This window comes from Lithobates pipiens, unplaced genomic scaffold, assembly GCF_037356315.1.
Source record: "Lithobates pipiens isolate NorthernLeopardFrog02 unplaced genomic scaffold, aLitPip1_a1.2 Scaffold_16, whole genome shotgun sequence".
Taxonomy (NCBI): Eukaryota; Metazoa; Chordata; class Amphibia; order Anura; family Ranidae; genus Lithobates; species Lithobates pipiens.
The window spans coordinates 247,363,115-247,387,462 of NW_027507748.1; the positions used below are offsets into that span (position 1 = coordinate 247,363,115).

Sequence of the window (24,348 nt, forward strand, 5' to 3'; positions counted from 1 at the left end):
TGGAGCATGTGGCACCGTGCGACCTAATCGTCGGGGCTTTCCCCAGTGGCTTGTAGATTCCCGTCTTAGGCTGGGGGAGAGAGCCTGCTATCGGTGTAATAATTTGCTCGCTATGAAGTGGAGGAATAATAAGAATGTTTTTGTTCTTACCTCCCTTCATGCAGACACGACGGTCCAAATTTCTACCGCGACTGGTATTGTGGAGAAACCCCTCTGTGTCCACGAATATAATAAAAATATGGGAGGGGTGGACCTCAATGACCAGTTGTTGGCGCCGTATCTAGCTTCCCGTAAGGCCAGACGCTGGTACAAAAAAGTGTCTGCTTACTTATTTCAATTGGCTTTACTGAATGCTTTTGTGCTATACAAAACTTCAGGCGGGACTTTAACCTTTCTTTTCTTCCAAAGAGAGGTTGTCACAGAGCTTCTGTATCCAGACGGTTCTGCACCTCACCATTCCCAACCAAATGCAGTAAGCCGGCTGCATGAGAGGCATTATTCTTATGTCCTCCCGAGTACCCCTACCCAACGAACCCCCCAAAAAAGATGTCGTGTCTGTACCAAGCGCGGATTTAGGCGTGACACCCGTTGTTATTGTCCACACTGTCCTGGCAATCCTGGTTTTTGCCTTGGTGAGTGTTTTGAACGCTACCACACACTAGTGAAGTATTAGCGTAGGGAACAGCATTTCACAGGCTAGGCACACTAACACAGAGTCTCCCAAGATGCCATCGCATTTTGAGAGACCCGAAATGTTACAGTTGTTACAGTTCAAAAAAAAGTGTATAAAAAAAAAAGTAAAATAAAAAAAACAAAAAAAATATAAAATATAAAAACCAAAAATAGTTGTCGTTTTATTGTTCTCTCTCTCTCTCTCTCTCTCTCTCTCTTCTCTCTAATTTTTTATACTTTACTGTTTATTGTGTTTTATTGTTAACCATTTTTCATGTTTTCAGGTACGCCATTCAGCTGCAGCGTGGATTTATTTATCTTGACAGCAACAGCGTTTGCTCCCACGATACATAAAGCTGCGACTCCAGTGCTGTAGGAGGTGATTTCACCACCACAGTTAAAAAAGAGCATATATGCAGAAGCATGGGGGCATAAGGGGTGGAGGAACGATTTTGCTCCTAATGCCGCGTACATATGGTCAAAATTCCGACGGAGGGCTTGCCCGTCGAAAAGTTTGAACGTATGTACGCGGCATAACTTTTTTGCGGGAGGATGCCCCCATGCTTCGGCATATACATATTTTAGGCACAGGTTGTGTTAAAAAATGTTTTGTTTTTTACTGTTTTTTTTGGCATTTGCTTTGCAGGTATGGTATGGTAAGGTTTTACTGTTATACTGTGATGTTACTTTGTTTTAACGTTAACCATAATTTGCTCAGCAGGTACGCCATTCAGTTGCAGCGTGGATTTATTTATCTTGACAGCAACAGCGTTTGCTCCCACGATACATAAAGCTGCGACTCCAACGCTGTAGGAGGTGATTTCACCACTACAATTAAAAAAAAAGAGCATATATGCCGAAGCATGGGGGCATAAGGGGTGGAGGAGCGATTTTGCTCCTAATGCTGCGTACATACGGTCGAAATTCCAATGCATGCTTGCCCGTGGAAAAGTTTGACCGTGTGTACGCGGCATAACTTTTTTGCGGGAGGATGCCCCCATGCTTCGGCATATATAAATGGGGCATGTATGCCCATCATTAGAAGTGGGTGGATGAAGGGAGGTATTCTAATGGTGGGCATACCCACCGATCAATCTCTTTTTTTTCATTCAGACAACATGACTCTCAGCAAATAGCTTGGGGTGTCTACTTTCCAAAATGGGGTAATTTGGGGGGGTTTTGTGCTATTTTGGCATTTTATGGCCTTCGAAACTGTAATAGGTAGTGAGGAGTGAAATCAAAAATTTGCGCCCTTAGAAATCCAGAAGGTGGCGATTGGTTTTTGGGGCCCCGTACGCAGCTAGGCTCCCAAAAAGTCCCACACATGTGGTATCCCCGTACTCAGGAGAAGCAGCAAAATGTATTTTGGGGTGCAATTCCACATATAACCATAGCATGTGTGAGCAATATATAATTTAGTGACAACTTTTTGTAAAAAAAAAAAATATTTTTATTTTTTGTCATTATTCAATCCCTTGGAACCAAAAAAAATAAAAATATTCAATGGTCTCAACATGCCCCTCAGCAAATAGCTTGGGGTGTCTACTTTCCAAAATGGGGTCATTTGGGGGGGGTTTTGTGCCATCTTGGCATTTTATGGCCTTCAAAACTGTGATAGGTAGTGAGGAGTGAAATAAAAAAATGAATGCCCTTAGAAATCCTGAAGGCGGTGCTTGGATTTCGGGGTCCCGTACGCGGCTAGGCTCCCAAAAAGTCCCACACATGTGGTATCCCTGTACTCAGGAGAAGCAGCAGAATGTATTTTGGGGTGTCATTTCACATATGCCCATAGCATGTGTGAGCAATATATCATTTAGTGACAACTTTGAGCAAAAAAAAAAAGTTTGTACTATTCCCGCAACTTGTGGCAAAATATAAAATATTCCATGGACTCAACATGCCCCTCAGTAAATAGCTTGGGGTGTCTACTTTCCAAAATGGGGTCATTTGTGGGGGTTTTTGCGTTGTGAAATCAAAAATTTGCACCCTTAGAAATCCTGAAGGCGGTGATTGGTTTTCGGGGCCCCGTACGCAGCTAGGCTCCCAAAAAGTCCCACACATGTGGTATCCCCGTACTCAGGAGAAGCAGCAAAATGTACTTTGGGGTGCAATTCCACATATAACCATGACATGTGTGAGCAATATATAATTTAGTGACAACTTTTTGTAAAAAAATAAAATAAAGTTTGTAATATTCCCGCAAATTTTTTGTCATTATTCAATCCCTTGGGACAAAAAAAAAAAATATTCAATAGTCTCAACATGGCCCTCAACAAATAGCTTGGGGTGTCCACTTTCCAAAATGGGGTCATTTGGGGGGGGGTTTGTGCCATCTTGGCATTTTATGGCCTTCAAAACTGTGATAAGTAGTGATAGGTAGTGAGGAGTAAAATAAAAAATGTATGCCCTTAGAAATCCTGAAGGCGGTGCTTGGATGTCGGGGTCCCGTACGCAGCTAGGCTCCAAAAAAGTCCCACATATGTGGTATCCCTGTACTCAGGAGAAGCAGCAGAATGTATTTTAGGGTGTCATTTCACATATGCCCATAGCGTGTGTGAGCAATATATCATTTAGTGACAACTTTGTGCAAAAAAAAAAATAAAGTTTGTAATATTCCCGCAACTTGTGGCAAAATATAAAATATTCCATGGACTCAACATGCCTCTCAGTAAATAGCATGGGGTGTCTACTTTCCAAAATGGGGTCATTTTGGGGGGTTTTGTGCTATTTTGGCATTTTATGGCCTTCAAAACTGTGATAGGTAGTGAGTAGTGAAATCAAAAATTTGCACCCTTAGAAATCCTGAAGGTGGTGATTGATTTTCGGGGTGCCGTGCGCGACTAGACTCCCAAAAAGTCCCACACATGTGGTATCCCCATACTCGGGAGAAGTAGCGGAATATATTTTGGGGTGCAATTCCACATATAACCATGGCATGTGTGAGCAATATATCATTTAGTGACAACTTTTTGTATTTTTTTTTTTGTCATTATTCAATCCCTTAGGACAAAAAAAATAAATATTCAATGGGCTCAACATACCCATCAGCAATTTCCTTGGGGTGTCTACTTTCCAAAATGGGGTCATTTGGGGGGGTTTGTACTGCCCTGCCATTTTAGCACCTCAAGAAATGAGATAGGCAGTCATAAATTAAAAGCTGTGTAAATTCCAGAAAATGTACTCTAGTTTGTAGACGCTATAACTTTTGCGCAAACCAAAAAATATTCGCTTATTGACATTTTTGTTACTAAAGACATGTGGTTGAATAAATTTTGCCCTCAATGTATGACTAAAATTTAGTTTATTCGATTTTTCTTATAACAAAAAGAAGAAAATATTTTTTTTCTAAATTTTCGCTCTTTTTCCATTTATATCGCAAAAAATAAAAATCGCAGAGGCAATCAAATACCATCAAAAGAAAGCTCTATTTGTGGGAAGAAAAGGACGCAAATTTCGTTTGGGTGCAATATTGCATGACCGTGCAATTACCAGTTAAAGCAGCGCAGTGCGAAATTGTAAAAAGACCTCTGGTCCTTAAGGTGTTTATTGGTCCGGGGCTGTAGTGGTTAATCTTAAGATTGCTCTGTATTTGGCTCCATCCATCTTTCCATCAACTCTGACCAGCTTCCCTGTCCCTGCTCAAGAAAAGCATGCCCACAACAATGATGCTGTCACCACCATGTTTCATGGTGGGGTTGGTGTGTTCAGGGTGATGTGCAGTGTTAGGTTTCCACCACAGATAGCATTTTGCTTTTAGACCAAAAAGTTCAATTTTAGTCTCATCTGACAGAGCACCTTCTTCCATATATTTGCTGTGTCCCCCCACATGGCTTCTCGCAAACTGCAAATGGGACTTCTTATGGCTCTCTTTCAACAATGGCTTTCTTCTTGCCACTCTTACATAAAGGCCAGATTTGTGGCGTGCACGACTAATGGTTGTCCTGTGGACAGATTCTCCCACCTGAGCTGTGGATCTGCAGCTCCTCCTCCGCCATGTCTTGGTAGGTTTGCAGTTGTGCCATACTCTTTCCAATGATGGTTCAAACAGTGCTCTGTGTTTATAACCTAATCCTGCTTTAAACTTCTCCACAACTTTATCCTTGACCTGTTTGGTTTGTTGCTTTGCCTTCATGATGCGTGTTGACTGAAATTCGCTAACAGACCTCTGAGGCCTTCACAGAACAGCTGTATTTATACTGAGATAAAATTACACACAGGTGAACTCTATTTACTAATGAGGTAACTTCTTAAGGCAATTGGTTCCACTAGATTTTAGTTAGAGGTATGATAGTAAAGGGGGCTGAATACAAAGGAACGCCACACTTTTCAGATATTTATTTGTCAAAAAATGTAAAAACTATTTATCATTTTCCTTCCCCTTAACAATGATGCACCACTTTGTGTTCGTCTCTCACATAAAATCCTAATAAAATACATTTACGTTTTTGGTTAGAACATGACAAAATGTGGAAAATTTCCAGGGGTATGAATACTTTTTCAAGGCACTGTATGAGGTTTTTATGGACTGCATCTATTGCTTTTGGTCATGTTTTCTCTCCGACACTGGTCACTGTGTATCTGTTTAGGCTCCGCTACCTTTAACCACTTATCTTTGATACCACCTTTGCTGGCTCGTTGGAAACACCCCTAACATGTAATATTGTTGTGTTTTCTTGGGTGTTTTTGTTTTTCTTTTAGGGATCATACACACAGGTCGTTTTTACAGCTGCTATTAGGGGCGTTTGTTTTTTGTTTTTTTTAACTGTCTCTAAACACCCCTCCATGTTAGCATATGTGTCCATGCACACAAACAGTCAGAGGCGTTTAGAGGCATAAGCATTTGGGGGCCGTAGAAAAAAAACAACAGCCTGTGCTTCCAGGAGCAGTAAAAACAAAAATGCTGCTTAACACTATAACAAGCTGTTACCTGCGTTTAGCCACATTTGCCGTTTTTAACTTATAGGGAATGTTTTTACTGAAAAAAAGCCTAAAAATGCCCAGAATTTTTATTCAAAAATGCGGCTACCAGCACATTTTTAAAGCTGATTTTTCCTGGCAGCAGTGCTGGCATTTTTTAAACGTCCCGTGTGCATGAGCCCTTACTTTGTAAAAGATTGTCGGGGCTTATGTCTGGTGTTTTCAGGATTTGTATTTTAAATCTCTTCTGTTTCAATAAAATTTGATTGAACATGAAAAGATCACCAATTGATTTGAAATCAGTCCTACCTCTGTAAGGAAAACCTAAAAGTCAGTCTGATGCCGCATACACCAGACCGGACTTTCGACGGACTAGGTCCAATGGTCTTCCCGGCGGACTTTTGGTTGAGGTCCGACGGACTTTCTGAACGAAACGAACTTGGCCACACATAACCGGACTAAGTCAGTTCATTTTGAACGTGATGACGTAAACAGGACTAAACAATTAAGTTCAATAGCCAATAGCTGCCCTTGTGTCATATTTGGTCCGTCGGACCAGCACACAGACGAATAGTTTTCCTGAGTTTTAGTCCGTCGGACTTGAGTCCATCGGATAGATTTGAAACATGATTTATTTCTAGGTCCGTCTGACATTTGGGGGAGAAAAAAGTCCGCTGGAGACCACACACGATCGAATTGTCCGACGAATTCCGGTCCACTGGACCAAGTCTGCTGGAAAGTCTGATCGTGTGCACATGGCATTAAAGTCATAGGGTGGTATTTAGGTAACTGTTGGAACAGCCAAGGGTCAAATGCATGCATCCAGAATCAGAGAGAGACTGCACCAATTCAACCTTCATAAGAAACGTGTTAATGAGGAATTAAAGAGGAAGTAAAGGCAAAAAATGTATTTTTTTTAAAAACGCACCCTGGAAGGCTAAGGCATAATGAGCTAGTATGCATAACACACTAGCTCATTATGAATAACTTACCTGAGAACGAAGCAGTCCTCAATCTTCCTCTTCACCGCTGCCATGTATCCCGGAGCGGCTTCCGGGTCTCGCAGCTCCGGCACTGTGATTTGCCGGAGCCGCGACAGTGTGCGCCGTAGACAGCGGTGGCTGTCTTCGGGTAAATATCTCCTAAACCGTATAGGCTGCTGACTTTTAATAAATGGACACTCACCTGTCCCGGGGTCCAGCGATGTCGGCAGCCGAGGCCGATCGATCGCTCGGCTGCTGCCGCCACCATTCTAGGTGAGGGAATCAGGAAGTGAAGCGAATCGGCTTCACTTCCCGGTTCCCTACTGCGCATGCGCGAGTCACGCAGCGCAATAGGAATTGTCCGCGCTGTCTCTGGGACCCGTGTGTGTCTATGCCCGGAAGTGGGTGTAAATACCTGTCTTTGACAGGTATCTCCACCCCCCTCCCCACTGAAAGGTGCCAATTGTGACTCCGGAAGGGGGGAGGGTTCCGATCAGCGGAAGTTCCACTTTAGGGTGGAACCCCGCTTTAAGCTTAGCAATTTTTTTCTTTTTTAATCTTCAATACCAGGCATATTCACCTCTTCCTGTCCAGGCCAATTTTCAGTTTTCAGCGCTGTTACACTTTGAATGGCAATTGAACGGTCATGCAACACTATACCCAAATTACATTTTTATAATTTTCTTAAGGCCGCGTACACACGAGAGGATTGTCCGTCCAACTTAGTCCGCTGAAACGTGTTTCAGCGGACAGTCCGCTCGTGTGTGGGCTTCAGGGGACTTTTTCAGCGGACAGTCTGGCGGACTAAGTCTTTCGGAATTTCCGTAATACAGTCCGCCCAACTTTGGTTTCAGCGGACAGTCCGCTCGTGAGTAGGCTAGTTGGACGGACTAAGTATGGCGCATGCTCAGAAAGGATTTACACGGCCGAAGGTTGCATTGCAGTGTACTGGACGTCGTATTTCTAGTCCCGTCGTACGTGCTGTACACGTCATCGCGCAAGCTTTCAGCGGACTGTCTGTTCATCGTGTGTGGTCAAGTCCGTTCATTCAAAAGTAGGACGGACTGTCTGTCGGATTGTCTGACGGACTTAGTTGGACGGACAATCCTCTCGTGTGTACGCGGCCTAACACAAATAGAGCTTTCTTCTTGTGGTATTTAATCACTGCTGTTTTTTTTTCTTTTTGCTAAATAAAATTGTTATACAATTTTGTAAAGAATCTTTATAAAAATCTTTATAAATGTAGATCAAATATATTCTGCTACATTTCCTTGAAATTAGTGTATATTATTTAGTCTGTAAGAAAGTTATAGCATCCACAACTATGCTATATATATATATAAAATTATATACCCTCCAAATGACCCCTTTTATTGGAAAGCAGACAGTCTACGGTATTTAGTACGAGGCATGAGTTCTTTGAAGTTGTAATTTTTTACCCAATTTTTTGAAAGATGAAGAAATGTAATAAAAAAAAAAAATATTTCACAATTTTTTTTTTTTTTTTTACATACGGTCACAGTGAAGTACAGTGTCATATAACTGGTGTGGCAGTGATTAGGGACACTGACTGGTGACATGTAGAATAAACATTAAAAAAAAACACAGTAAGGGACCAGATTTTTTTTTCGAGTTTATTTACATTATGATTGTTTGTACCAGTGAATGTCATTGGTATAAGCAACTATTTTTACTGAATGAAACTGACTAATTCAGTGTCTTTTGCAGTGATTAGCTGTGATTGGCCAAAGCTGATCACATGGTACCAATGGGCTGTGATTGGCCCTGTCTTTACCATGTGATCACTGTGACCAATCACAGCTAGCAACACAATTATATACAGTGGATGGCATGAAATGAAGATATCTATTGTTTACAATTGGCATGTGATCTGCTGGGATTGGTCACAGCGCTCACATGATACTGCCAGCATGGCAGTATAGCAATCAGTCATCGGCTGTGTTCGGTGGACACAGCCAGTTACAAATCACACCAATGCACTGCCCTAAGGCCGCGCAAACAGTGTCTTCTTACAGGACTTCATACGACGTCCACTCAAAAGGACGAAAGGCCCACCTGGCCATCAATCTGCTATAGGCCTGGTGAGAAAGTGTTAATTAAATAAGCTCCAACAAGCAGTCAGTCATAATGTGCTAAGTGTGCATGGCATATTGGCACATTATGGCAGACCTACCTGTCAAACAATGCCCTCCAGTGCTGCAAATGGGAGTCACATGAACACAACACCCAGGCATGCCATAAATGTATGCTGCACTGTGCATGTGCAGCTCAGTATAGATTAACGCTGACAGGCAGTGAAAAGCATGGAGACAAAAGAAACCTCCTATAAAAACCCTACTTGTTAGTTGTGACAGGACTCACTTTGGGCAGAGGGCTTGTGGAACCCTACTTACCTTAGAGAGGTCAGGAAACTCCCTGTCCAGCTTCCCCATCCCCTCCTATGTGTACATTACCTTGTGTCTATTAGGGGCACAGGGTGACTGAGAACCCCAGTCGGGTCTGCACTAACCAGACTCACCATACAACCACACCGGGCTCAGCATTTCCTTTTAACCCTGGTGTCCAGGGTTCTATATGTGTGGTTTGTGTTAAAAGAATGAAGGGCTCTTTCAATTTTGGACAGTAATATTTCTGAACAAACTCCCTCAAGAAATATATGAAAATAAATGAATTCCACCTTTCCAACTGCTGGCATATTGTATGACCTTGGTCTCAGACTGTCGTAGACTTTTTACTAGATCATTTGAGGTGTGGTTGTATCCCGTTGCTGTATTGTTTCTGTCGGCCTTGGGAAGTATTATGGGATGTATAAGTGTATATGAATTGGCTTACATGAAACCACTGTCAGTTATTAGATGCTGGGGGGGGGGGGAGGATTTCTCCAGCAGCCCCTCCTAAAGACTGTCTCCTGTTGGAAATTTGAATATACCTGTGTGTCATGTGTTTGAAGGAGGTAAAGTTTACCATTTACCCCCGCCTGTGTCATTATGCAAAGAAGGGGGATTGTCCCCAGAATGTATATCTCTTTGTGTCTGTGTTTAAATGAACAGTCTTATGTCTTCCACCACCCTACACTGATGTCTCGACAAGTGACTGGGTGGGCTAAGGGATCTTGGATCGTGCTTCCACTGGACAAGGGAAGCGTATAAAGGCGGACATACAGTACGGGGGGTCCGTGACATCATTGTTTTCTTAATTGCTTTGTTTCATTCAGTTTTAAGACTTGCTGACCAAAAGGAACATTAGGGCAAGATTACAGCTTGCCATTGGCCTTCTAGGCAGACTAGGCAGACTAGGCAGCCTGAAACAACGTGAAAAATACAGACCAATCAAAGATAAAATTGCTTGGTTACAGTATAAGTACACATGTTGCTGCAATTCAAAAGACAGTCTTTCAGAAAAACCTTATGACAGCTGTGAAGCTTTGTGGTGGGAATATTATGTTTTGGGGTTTCTTTACTGCTTCAGGGCCAAGGCAGGTCACAGTCATCAAGTCAGCTATACAATTTGCATCATATCAAAGTGTGACTGATGAAAATGTGAGGACACGGGGCTAGTTTCCTAAAGTCAAACAAACAGTTTATGTTGAACTTTTCAGAGGAATGTACCCTTAGATCTGACAACTTCCAATATGCAAAAACTTTTTTTTTCCTCTTGCTTGTGACTGGGTATTCTCTGAATTTTCACCACATTTCATAAGCTAAGGCAAAACCCTCTTGCAAAGTGAAAAGCATACTTGCCTTTAGTACATCAACTGCTATCTGTCCAAAGACAGAACGTTTTTTTTTCATCCTAATGCTTTCTATGCATTAAGAAGCCTTCTGAGTGCAGCAGCCCCCTTCAGCCCCTCTAATACTTACCTGAGCCCCATCTAGATCCAGCGATGTTGCAGGAGTGTCTCGGCTGCCCGGGACTCCCCTCACTGTACCAATTGGCTCCTGCTGCTGTCAATCAGTCAGCCAATGAGGAGAGAAAGGGGATGGGGCCATGCCGCAGGTAAGTGTCTGGATGGACACATGGAGCTGTGGCTTGACTCAGGTGCCCCCATAGCAAGCTGCTTGCTGTGGGGGGACTCAACAGGAGGGAGGGGCCAGGAGCACCAAAGAGGGAGCCAAGAAGAAGAGGATCTGGGCTACTCTGTGCAAAACCACTACACAGTGCAGGTAAGTAATCACTTTAAACCTGAAATTAGTCTTTCAATACGATAATGATTCTTTCAAGCATATCCACTCCGGGGAACAGTAAAAAAACAAATAGAGGGTTATAGACTATCTTGATTTGATTACCATTGAAATTTTGTGGTGAAAAATTTGCATACATATTTCAATTTCAATTTTGCATTGCTAATTGGTCAAACATTTTACAGTTTGTCAGAGATTAGTGGGCTTTTATACAAACGGACTACAAAAAGTTATTTCTGCTAAAAGAGGCAACACCAGCTTTTGATACCAAGGGTGTACATACTTTTTTTTTACAGTACACCATTATATCAATTGATATATTTGTTGAATTGATGTTCCAAAAGTAAAATGTTTCTTGTGTTCTTAACCAAGTGCAGTACTGTGAAAAAATTGTATATGTGAAGAAATGCTTCAGAAATGACAGGATTTTTTTTTTTACTCACTGTACAACCCCTTTCTTATTGACTTCCACAGCTATTCTGAATACTGACCATAGGGTTATATTGCCACCTATAGGAGTAGGACAATAAGCAGAAAAGAAAACGCAGCACCACCTATGGGCAGTCCTAGCTGGTATAAAAAACTAAAAAAAAAAAAAAACGTTTCTCTTATGTTCATTGACAGACACAGCTCTTCTGAATCTTGACCATAGGGATGTCTAAAAGGAGTGTCTCAATAAGAGATGGGCAAACCAAAACCCCAACTGGATCAACAGGTAAACACGCAAACCACTCATACAACCCTTAAAGGGGCAAACAAGGAACCTTTAATAGCAGCCTAGAACCGGCGGAACTCCCAAAGAGACACCCACCATGGGTCATCCGTGACCAGCTGCACCATAACGGTGTACACAGACCAGTCTAGAAGTACCAGAAGTACTGACACCTTTCAACCCCATCCAGCGATCCTGTGCAGCAGGCGAAGGATCAGGTTTGAAAACAGGAAAGGTGTAAATGAGACGATACTGGTCCCCCAATGATACAAGCACCTCCGCTGCATTCACCAAGGGGTCCTTTCACACCACAATCGTGGTACTTTCCTGATGAGGTAGGACACCAGAAGATCCACATTCACGGTTGCCTAGCTAAGGCATAACTGACGAAACACGTCTGGTCGCGGGGACCCTTACCCCTAATCAAACGGCGGACAACTAAGGCAATTCACCTGCCAATTCACAGCACTGGGAATGTGCAAGGCCGAGTGAATCAGAAGCTGCTTTTCCCCTGACCTCAGAAAGCCTCCAGCGCCACTACCACACATCTCGTGCTGTCCTGACAGTTGGCACAGGCCACTGCAGTGCCATTTTCCAGTTGGATCCTGACTGGGAATCCCCCGAGGAAGTATGTCCAGAGCACCAGAAACAACCTGATTGCTCTAGTACATTGACTAGTAAGCGAGACTCCTTTGGAGTGCAATAGCCTTATGCCAATCCTGAACTTAGGACTCCTCCCCAGTTAGGCAGGATGGCATTCATTGTGACAATTGTCCAGTGGGGGGGGGGGGGGGGGGAGAAAGCACCTCCTAGCTCACAGGGCAGGGGACCAAAACCAACATAGGAGGGAAGCACTCAACGACTGTTCCAGACAATCCAATTGTCCAGGGCAATGGTTCTCAACCTTAGTCCTCAAGTACCTCCAACAGGCCATGTTTGCAGATTTTCCTTTATCTTGCAAAAGTGCTTTAAATCAGAGTCAATGGCTTGGTATTTTGGACAGTAATTTTATTTTATGAGAGAAATTCTCAAAACATGGCCTGTTGGGGATATTTGAGGACTGAGGTTAAGAACCACTGGTCTAGGGGAGGCTTTCCTTCTGCAGAACCCCTTATGAAACTACGCATAAGGAACCAACTCAACGGTTGACACGATAAGTTCCAGAGTCTGCAAGCAAGACTGCAGGGAAGACCACTGTCCAACACTCAGGGGGTAGAGACAAGCCTGAAGGCAAGCGCCGCACTTTGACAATGTGCATCCCCAACCACAAAGATTAGGAACCACTGATGTGCCTCACACCTGAGAACATGCAGGTATACACTGTTGATGTCCAAGTACAGGTGCATCTAAAAAAAATGTGAATATCATCAAAAAGTTAATTTCAATAATTAAATTTATACTAATAAATCCTTTGGAAAACGGAGAGCACTAGATGTAATCTTTCTTTTGCATATGATACTGTATCAGGCAAGATGATCAGGGTTCTCAGAGCCCTATTGGCGAGCCATTTCATCCAGGGAGGTCTGTGATCCATAGTGTCCCAGGTGTCATAATTTCCCCAGAGGGGATAACTGCAGATTTTTCTCTGTTGTGAGGTGAGCAGCCTGTGATAATGGTGGTGGAGAGCACTCACCCTTGTTTGCACTGTGTGGTTAATTGAGTTATGGCAGGATCTTCTCCAGTCAAATATTATTTACATGAACTTTTGAGTTTTTTCACATCTAATGGATTGGATTATTGTTACTGTACTTGTATACTTTTAACAGTGCAATATTTATTTTATATTTATATTGTATTTCACACAGTATATTGATCATGGATTATGCATGGTTTTAGTCATATTTTTAGATATTAAGTAGCGCAGCACTGTATTCTGCAGCAGGACCTCCCCAAACATACAGCCAATGTCAATAAGAACTAATCTTCAGCGTAAGGAAAAGCAAGGGGTCCTTGAAGTGATAGTTTGGCATCTATAGAGCCCGGATCTCAATATCAAGTTTGTTTTGGATTACATAAAGAAACAAAAGTATTTGAGGTAGCCTACATCCACAAAAGATCTGTGGTTAGTTCTCCAAGAATGTTTGGAAGCACCTACCGGCCGAGTTCCTTCAAAAAACAGTGCAAGTGTACTTAGAAGTACAGCAAATATTGATTTGATTTGGATTTCTCTTCTGTTAATTAATTTTCCATTTTGTTAATAGTTTATCGTTTTATCAATTAACACTTTTTCAAAAAGCATTCTTAATTTACAGAATTTTTTTCACACCTGCCTAAAACTTTTGCAAAGTAATATATATCACCTTTATTCTGTAGGCAATAAAAAATTGCTTGTTTAAATATGTTGAAAAAAAGTCTTACATTTTCAGGGGCTGTACCTATTTTTTTATGTGACTGTATGTTCAATAAAGAAATATTTTCACCACAAAAGACATTGGACTGAAGTTCTTTCGTTTCCAGCCTGGCCATTTCCTGTATGTCGAGCATGCATTCAAGAGTGATATATATTTACTATTTAACAGAAATCTAACTTTACACATGGCATTGTTTTCAAGTACATGAACATTTTACAAATCAAGATTTAAAATACACAGATACTAGTGACTGGTAACTGACCTAGGAGTGACAGGGTTCTGGACCTGCGATGCCTCCCCCATTACATGCACCCAAGAATCTTGCTCTTCTCGATTTTCTGCACTAAAGTAATAAGTGCGGATGCCAGCCTGCTCTGCCTGTCGAGACATTTGGGCTTTATGGAGAGACTCATCCCCGACCCAGCACACTGTTACCTGTGGGGAAATCAGAGGTATTAATTAATATTAAATCATGCAGAAAACACATATATTCTACGATTCCCAAACAAACCCGTGATCTGAGTTTTATATTAAATGCAGAAATCTTTAATTTAACTGAATAAGATATTTTGACATGCTCATTGTGTGTCAGTAAGCTAAAGCTGTGCCACCAAGAAATATTTTAATTGGCCTGTGCAAAGGATATTTACAAAGCTAGAAAAAAGTAACACAGCAGAAACTAATGCAGTAACAGTCATGGAACGTGGTGGATGTTTATGCATTTTGCACTTTATTTTATACCCACCAAATACTTAACCATGCCAATGACATTCTCTCTCTCTCTCTCATATATATATATATATATATATATATATATATATATATATATATATACACACACACATATACATACATACACACACACACACGCATACTTTAATGCATATTCATACATATATAAACATAGGCACATACTGTGTGTCTATATACATACTGCAAAATTATTGTTAAAGTTAACAAGCAACTAAATTCTTGCCACGTATGTCACAAGATCTGTGATAAAAGAAGCTGATTTTCAGGATGTTCTTATTTGCATCAGGAAAGTAGGCAGGCACTGTAATGCCGTGTATACACGAGCGGAATGTCCGACCTTTTCATCATATATTCTGATCGTGTGAATGCCTCACCGGACTTCTTTTTTTTAAAGAAAATTCTGACGGACTTAGACATAGAACATGTTTTAAATCTTTCCGACAGAACCAATTCCTATCGGGAAAACCGTTCGTCTGTATGCTGTTCCGACAGACCAAAAACGACACATGCTCTTAAGCAAGTATGAGAAGGAAGCACTCGGTGTGGTAAAACTAGCGTTCGTATTGGAGCTAGGGCATTCCTTACACTGCTAATTCTGTGATCATTTAACATCTTTTCTTCTTGAGAATGCAGGAAGAATGAAGTTGTTTTGCTGCTCATATTCACACAGAGCTCTCACAAACTGATTTCTTCATTATCTATCCTCATCTCATGACTAATATTCTATTTTTTTAAAAGCCTGATCTCCATAATAATGATTACAATTATTTTTTATACCCATCTTTTATAATTTTTTATTTCATCAAGATTTATTTTACAATTACTTAAAAAATATTTTCTAGTGATCTCCATATATATATATTTTGGAGTGTGAAGTTACCATAATATAACATTATTACCTTATATTTTTTATTAACCTCAAGGAGGTTGGTGTCCCTTGTTAATTTGACATTGTCTTTTTAAAATGTACCTGCCTACTCACAAACAAACTGTCCTTTTTGAAGAAAAACACAAGTTTTTTGTGAAAAGAAAATATCCATTTATTCTGGGTAACAAAATAAAGAGGAAGTCAACGCTGGACAAAATTTTGTAATTTGCAAAGCCTTTTGGCCCCCTGAGCACACATCAACAAGCCTATATAATAGGAGGCACAATCTGGTCCAGGAATCCCAGAGATCAGGACCAGCAGCAGATGACATATCTGTCCCCAGTTCGTGGTACTACAACAGCATGCATCTTCTGTCAGACCAGACTGAAACCAGGCCATCACCTTCTCTTCCCTGCAGCTTTCCTTGGAGACTGTGGATCTGGTGGTGGACTTGTGGCAGGAGGAGGAGGATGGGCGAGCTCACATGTGGCTGTTCTCAGTCAGCGTGGAATTATAAAGCATGACATGTTTGGTATCTGTTTACCCGGCGTAACATCATCTTTCACATTATACAAAAAAATTGAGCTAACTTTACTGTTTCATGGTTTTTAAATTCATGAAAGTGTCCCTTTTCCCAAAAAGTTGTGTTTAAAACACTGCTGTACAAATACAGTGTCACATAAAATATTGCAACAATCGTCATGTTATTCTCTAGATTCTCTGCTTAAAAAAATGTATAATGTTTGGGGGTTATAAGTAATTTTCTAGCCAAAAATACGGATTTTAACTTGTAAACACCAAATGTCACAAAATAGGATTTTTTGTACTCACCGCAAAATTCTTTTCTCTGTAATTCACCGACCGACACAGCTCCTCTCTTTAGACCATTGAGTTGTTACTCCACCTTTAGGAGAGGACTAGGCATAACATGTTAACATGTAATGAAAAAACTCAGAACTTCTAGTTCCGTCCAAGGGGCGGTTCCTTAGGTAACAACCCCTCAGGTTGCTATGCAGCTTCAGTACGTCAACAAACAGTATAACGTAAAGAAAAATAGGAGGGGTGGGTGCTGTGTCAGTCGGTGAATTACAGAGAAAAGGATTTTACGGTCAGTACAAAAAATCCTATTTTCTCTTATATTCACCGACTGAGACAGCTCCTCTCTTTAGACCATTGGGACGTCCACAAGCAGTGCCAAATCCAGGGGTGGGAAAAACAGCATAAAACTTCATCCACCATGGAATGTGGGAACTAGTACAAACTTTACCCACAAAAAACTTCAGTGTGTGGGAATAACCGAACTTTTTTACCCACATAAAAACAGGGTGCTCCTCAACAGAGAGGAACTACCCTCAAACCACACCAGAACTGTGGTAACAAATGCAATAGTGCATTAACGTTAAAAGTACTGTGTTTTTACCCAAAATACAGGAAAAAATGTATGTGCAATTGCAATTATACAGCCGCCTGCAAAATTTTGTAGCCAAAACAGGCATCAGCCGATGCACTGACATCTACCTTATAGAATTTTGTAAAGGTGTGAACAGACGACCAAGTCGCCATTTTACACACTTGAGCGACAGACGCTTGATTTCACAAGGCCCAAGACATTCCGATTGCCCTTGTGGAGTGGCCCGTGACCGGAAAGGGGGGCACCTGTCCCTTCAAGGCGTAGGCCTGTACTACAATCTGTCTAATCCACCTGGAAATGGTGGACAACGAGCCTGCCACGCCTTTGTTCGGACCAGCCACCAAAACAAACAGGGACTTCCGAAATGGAGCCGTGGCAGACAAATACACCCCCCAGATTGGAAAAAAAAAGGGGGGGGGGGGAAATACTGCGGTCAACTATCAAAAAAACAAAATTAATCTAAATACCCAAAAGCAGCGATTAGTCTGGTGTGATACACACCCACAAAGCATATAAAACACAAAATACAATTGCGCTCCCCAATAAAACTCACCCACTAACAAAAAACAAAATAGTGCAAAATTAATCGTAAAACATATGCACAATCAGTGCATACACAGTATAAACAATTGAAGTCAAACAAATAATAATAAAAAAAATCATTGGAAGAAGAATAAGTTAAATATAGACATAAATAAATTCATACGATTAAAAAAATTTAATTGAAATAAAAATAAACTGAATATAAACATAGAAAAATTCATACACTTATTGTAAAGTGCTCGAAAATAGAAATGTGCAAACAACAACTTAAAGACACAAACACACGGGCCCAATAAACGTCTTTAAATGAATGGAAAAAAATATAAGTGCAAAAGTCCATCAGTTGAAGGTAGCTCTCCAATTAGACTCAGTGCAGAGCATAGACTTCCTTCACCACCACTGTCTGTGCTGGTTAATAGAAAAAATGGGCGCTTCAAAAATCCTAAAAAGATCTGGGCATGTAAGGCAAAAAATCTCAGAAGGACCCTCACATCAGAACAACATCTCATCTCTCCACATGTATTTCAATGATGGGATCGCTCATAGAATATAGACAGAAACTCCCATCATATAAATGATGCAGGTCGTTACATATTTCTTCTGAAAGTGAAACTAAATAGTTTTCTTTTCACAGTGGCTAACATCTATGTTCCTCCATCGGGGGCCCATCCTTCATCATTGGTATAGATCTTAATGTCACATTGTTCCCGTCCGCAGACACATCCTTAGGTAAGTCCTCTGTTTCCTACTCAACACTGACAGGTATAAAATCATTGTTACACTCCTCCCACCTGGTGGATGTCTGGCGGGTCCAGCATCCCATAGAGAGGGACTACAGTTACTACTCTATTGCACACAATTCCTATAGTAGCTTGGATCACTTTCTCATTATTATTATTATTATACAGGTATTAGATAGCGCCAACAGTTTGCTCAGCGCTTTACAACATGAGGGCAGACATTACAGTTACATTACAATTTGGTACAAGAGGAATCAGAGGGCACTGCTCGTTAGAGCTTACAATCTAAAAAGGAAGGGGCAATTGATACAAAAGATAATAGCTGTGGGGGGATGAGCAGATGGAGGAAGTAAAACAGTGCTAGTTAGAAGCAGGATAGGCTTCTTTGAAGAGATGGGTTTTCAGGGATCGTCTAAAGATGTATAGATTAGGGGACAGTCAGACAGATTGGGGTAGGGAGTTCCAAAGGATGGGAGAAGCTCTGGAGAAATCCTGGAGGCGAGCATGGGAGGAGGTGACAAGGGAGCTAGAGAGCAGGAGGTCTTGGGATGACCGAAGAGAGCGGCTTGGTTGGTATCTTGGAACTAGGTTAGTGATGTAACTAGGGGCAGAGTTATGGATGGCTTTGTAAATTATTGTTAGTACTTTGAATTTTATTTGTTGGATGAGTGGAAGCCAGTGCAGGGATTGGCAGAGAGGGGTGGAGGACACTGAATGGCTGGTAAGGTGGATGAGTCTGGTAGCGGCATTCACTATGGACTGAAGGGGGGATAGTCTATGTAAAGGTAATCCAACGAGGAGGGAGTTGCAGTAGTCGAGGTGAGAGATGACCAGGGAGTGAATTAGAAGCTTGGTGGTTTCATTAGTTAAAAAAGGGCGTATTCTGGAAATGTTGCTGAGGCTAAGGCTGCATGATTTGGACAGGGCTTGTATATGGGCCTGAAAGCACCCTTCGGAGTCTAAGGTTACCCCTAGCACCCTGGCATGTGGGGATGGAATAATAGATATGCCACTGATCTTGACAGAGAAGTCAGGCGAAGGGGCACGTGGGCGAGGAAATATTAAGAGCTCGGTTTTAGATAGATTAAGTTTGAGGAAGTGGTGTGACATCCAGGCTGATATGTCTGTTAGTAGATCAGTGATGCGTGAGGAGATTGATGGAGTGAGCTGAGGGGCAGAGAGATAGATTTGGATGTCATCAGCATATAAATGGTAGTGAAAGCCATGGGAGACTATCAGCTGACCCAGGGAGGACGTGTAGATCGAGAATAGCAGAGGTCCAAGGACAGAACCTTGGGGGACCCCAATGGAAAGGGGAGTTGGAGAAGAGGAAGTGGAGTTGTAGGTGACACTGAAGGTGCAATGAGATAGGCAAAATTCAAACCAACGGAGAGTGCAGCCATGGAGACCAAGCAAATTTAGTTTTTTGAGGAGAAGGGGGTGGTCAACTGTATCAAAGGCAGCAGAAAGGTCCAAGAGTAAGAGTATGGAATAATGACAGTTGGTTTTGGCTGTTAGTAAGTCGTAAGTGAGTTTTAGGAGGGCAGTTTCTGTGGAGTGCTGTGGGCGAAATCCATACTGAAGAGGATCAAGAAGGTTATTTTCAATGAGGTGGTTGCCCAGTCGGTTGTAGACTAAACGTTCAAGGAGTTTGGAGGCAAAAGGGAGTAAAGAGATGGGTCTTAAGTTGTTAAGATTGGTGGGGTCTGAGGTCTTTTTTGGTATGGGAGTGACTAGTGCATGTTTTAGAGGGTTAGGGAAGATGCCAGTAAGAGAGTGAGAGGTTGAAGATATGAGTTCAGGAGTGTAGAAATTAGTCAGATGGTATTTGAGAAGGAACCGGGTCCAAGGGGCAGGAGGTTAGGTGGGCATTAGAAAAAAGTTTAGTGACTTCCTCTATAGTAGCTGGGTCAAAAGAGGAAAGTATTGATTGTACAGGAGGACAAGGAGGGTAAGGTGAGGGAGATGTCTGTAGAGCAGAGATCTTGAAACGAATCATCTCAATCTTATTTTTGAAGTGATAAGAAATCTCCTGGGCAGTGAGTAAGTTAGTGGGTCGGGGTAATGGAGGACGAAGTAGAGTGGTAAAGGTAGAAAAGAGTTGACGGGGACTGCGTGAGAGGGTGTTAATGAGAGTGATAAAGTAGGTCTGTTTGGCAGCGTGCAGGCAGGAATGGTATTTTTGGAGGGCAGATTTATATTGGCTGAAATGTTGCTGTGACTTAGTTTTACGCCACAGACACTCAAGAGCACGGCTATGTTTTTGAGGCTTCTGGTATTGTTTCTGCCAGGGTTGTAGCGGCCAGGGGCCTGATTCTGTGCGTAGTGAGGGAGGCAAAGGTATCCAGGGTGGAGGACAGTGAACTGTTGTAGACAGAAGTAGCCAAGTTGGGACAGGACAAGGATGAGATTTTGTCGTGGAGACAATCTGTAGCAGAGAAAAGAAGAGAAGGGTTAAGATGGCAAAGGTTTCTACAGGTAATAGTTTGGTAGTTGGAAGGCAAGGAGGAGGCAGACAAGGAGAGAGTGAAACTAATAAGGTGGTGATCAGAGAGAGGAAAAGGAATATTGGAGAGGGTGTGCGGAGTGCATAGGTAGGAGAAGATGAGGTCAAGGCAAGTGCCAACAGGGTGAGTGGAAGCACTTGTCCATTGTTTTAGATCAAAAGAGGAGGTTAGGCTCAGCAGCTTAGAAGTACAGTGCCTTGCGAAAGTATTCGCCCCCCTTGAACTTTTCAACCTTTTGCCACATTTCAGGCTTCAAACAAAGATATAACATTTTTATTTTTTGTGAAGAATCACCCACAAGTGGGACACAATTGTGAAGTGGAACGAAATCCATTGGATTTTTGAAACTTTTTTAACGAATAAAAAAATGAAAAGTGGGGCGTGCAAAATTATTCGGCCCCCTTGCGTTAATACTTTGTAGAGCTACCTTTTGCTGCGATTACAGCTGCAAGTCGCTTGGGGTATGTCTCTATCAGTTTTGCACATTGAGAGACTGAAATTCTTGCCCTTTCTTCCTTGCAAAACAGCTCGAGCTCAGTGAGGTTGGATGGAGAGCATTTGTGAACAGCAGTTTTCAGCTCTTTCCACAGATTCTCGATTGGATTCAGGTCTGGACTTTGACTTGGCCATTCTAACACCTGGATACGTTTATTTGTGAGCCATTCCTTTGTAGATTTTGCTGTATGTTTGGGATCATTGTCTTGTTGGAAGATAAATCTCCATCCCAGTTTCAGGTCTTTTGCAGACTCCAACAGGTTTTCATCCAGAATGGTCCTGTATTTGGCTGCATCCATCTTCCCCTCAATTTTAACCATCTTCCCTGTCCCTGCTGAAGAAAAGCAGGCCCAAACCAGGATGCTGTCACTACCATATTTGACAGTGGGGATGGAGTGTTGAGGGTGATGAGCTGTGTTGCTTTTACGCCAAACATATCGTTTTGCATTGTGGGCAAAAAGTTCGATTTTGGTTTCATCTGACCAGAGCACCTTCTTCCACATGTTTGGTGTGTCTCCCAGGTGGCTTGTGGCAAACTTTAGACAAGACTTTTTATGGATATCTTTGAGAAATAGCTTTCTTCTTGCCACTCTTCCATAAAGGCCAGATTTGTGCAGTGTACAACTGATTGCTGTCCTATGGACAGACTCTCCCACCTCAGCTGTAGTTCTCTGCATTTCATCCAGAGTGATCATGGGCCTCTTGGCTGCATCTCTGATCAGTCTTCTCCTTGTCTGAGCTGAAAGTTTAGAGGGACGGCCAGGTCTTGGTAGATTTGCAGTGGTCTGATACTCCTTCCATTTCAAAATGATCGCTTGCACAGTGCTCCTTGGGATGTTTAAAGCTTGGGAAATCTTTTTGTATGCAAATCCGGCTTTAAACTTCTCCACAACAGTATTACGGACCTGCCTGGTGTGTTCCTTGGTCTTCATGATGCTCTCTGCACTTTCAACAGAACCCTGAGACTATAACAGAGCAGGTGCATTTATACAGAGTCTTGATTACACACAGGTGGATTCTATTTATCACCATCAGTCATTTAGGACAACATTGGATCATTCAGAGATCCTCGCTGAACTTCTGGAGTGAGTTTGTTGCACTGAAAGTAAAGGGGCCGAATAATTTTGCACGCACCACTTTTCAGTTTTTTATTTGCTAAAAAAGTTTAAATTATCCAATAGATTTCGTTCCACTTCACAATTGTGTCCCACTTGTTGGAGATTCTTCACAAAAAATTAACATTTTATATCTTTATGTTTGAAGCCTGAAATGTGGCAAAAGGTTGAAAAGTTCAAGGGGGCCGAATACTTTCGCTTTTATATATATAAAAATAAACTAATAATGATATATTTTACGATCAAAATAAATTAACATGAATAAGACTATAAAATACGTCCCCCTTTTTTGCTTGTCTGGTATTTTCTGTCAGTATTACTAAAGCATGACTATTACTTACTCGCTACTCATTCATTTATTGACATTATTTGGGAACTGCATTACAGGTGCTGCCTGTCCATTTTCTTCCTGGAGGTCCAAATGTGTGTTTCTTGTAAGCTTTTTGAAGCTGGATTCCGCCTTGGGGAGATGGGGATGGCTCATGGAGGCCTTTGGATCACTGAACTTCTTTTACATTTTTGGTTATAGCACATTTTTCCCAATTCTACCTTCTAGCAGTAAATATATCATTATCATGTATGGTTAAAGGAACGCATAAATAGCTGCAGATGGACACCGGTGGCAAGAAAAGCGCCCTGAGGCGATTCAGTTCGTATAGGTAGCGCTATACAAGTCATTCATTCATTCATATGTACATGTTTGTATATTATTTTTATAATTCCTTTATTTTTTTTCAACATGAGACAATTTAACAGTCAGAAAAGATGACAGTAATTATAATAAAAACAGAAACGTGTAACAGATAGGGTTAGATGTTATATCAGCATTGTCAAATATCGATTCCACCAGTTATGCACTCTGTTAAATAAATGTAAGGTTGCGGCTGTGTGTCAAAACTCTCTGTGCTCTATACGGGGGGGGGGGCTTCCAGGCTGTTACCTTGATAACCCACTATGGCTAGTACAGCTACCAAGGCCAGCAGATTAGGAGAGGAAGGACTGGGGGAGTGGAACGGTGGGGGGGGGGGGGGGGGACAGGACTCCCCAGTTGGGAATAGGGGGAAAGGTATGTAAAAGGGAAGCGGTGCAGAGGGGTGACGAGGGGGGAAAAAAGAGGAGGATGGTGGTGCTCCCCGACCAGGGAGTGATTCGAGCCGCAAGGATTAATCAGGCAGTGCTTCGGGGTAAATGTAGATGGTTGTATATTATGATGCGTTAGAATTCTAGAGTGTTTTGATATATCTTTAGAAGAAAAATCCCCCTGAAGAAGACCAGGACTATATGGGTCGAAAACGCGTTGGGGTACCAATGTGGATGGCATTTTGTAATGTAATGATTTGCTCCATTGTGTGAATGTATGATGGAATATGTCCTTTAACCACTCCCCCCCCCCCCCCCTGCGGCCTATAGCAGATTGATGGCAGGGAAGTTGTTCTGTTATCCTGACTGGGGGTCATATGAGGTCCAGCAGGATGACATGTTGTTGCGGGGGCATGCAGCATGGCGATCGCGAATATGGCGTGTCAACCTGACACGTTGCATCTCTGGTCATGGTAAGGAGCCTCTGACAGAGGCTTCTTACCATGTGATCAGCTGTGACCAATTACAGCTGATCATCGCGCGAACCAGGAAATGCCGGTAAATGCCATTCCTCGGTTCCCGCTGATGGGAAGAGCTGATAGGCGGTTCTCTTTCTCATGGGGGGGTCTGTGCTGATAATCAGCACATTGATTATCAGCACAGCCCCCATCAGATGTGCCCATTACCTGCCAATCAGTGCCCAACAGCTGCCAGTTAGTGCCCCATCAAAAAAATCTCTGTGCCCATCGCAGTGCCAGAGTCCACCACAGTGCCAATCAGTGCCCATCACAATGCCAATCAATGCCCAGCAGTAACACCTGTCAGTACCTCATCATCAGTGCCACCTATTAGTGCCCATCAGTGCCGCCTATCCGTGCCCATCAGTGCTGCATATCAGTGCCGCCTATCAGTGCCCATCAATTCTACATATCAGTGCCTCATCATCAGTGCCAGCTTATCAGTGTAAACTCATCAGCGTCCGTCAGTAAAGGAGAAAAT

At 42.1% G+C, this 24,348-nt stretch overlaps 1 protein-coding gene across 17 annotated transcripts in view; it reads right to left on the reverse strand.

Moving 5' to 3' along the window:
* The window catches only part of PLEKHA6 (pleckstrin homology domain containing A6), a 1,584,742-nt gene that overhangs the window by 1,144,433 nt on the left and 415,961 nt on the right, over positions 1 to 24,348 (reverse strand). For all 17 annotated transcript variants that reach the window (XR_013274469.1, XR_013274470.1, XM_077481247.1 and 14 more), the window contains one exon: positions 14,100 to 14,272. Coding sequence is in view for 15 of the 17 variants with exons in the window: in XM_077481247.1 (XP_077337373.1) it covers positions 14,100 to 14,272 (173 nt within the window). In the remaining 2 variants the exon portion in view is untranslated. The remainder of the gene's footprint in view (positions 1 to 14,099; positions 14,273 to 24,348) is intronic.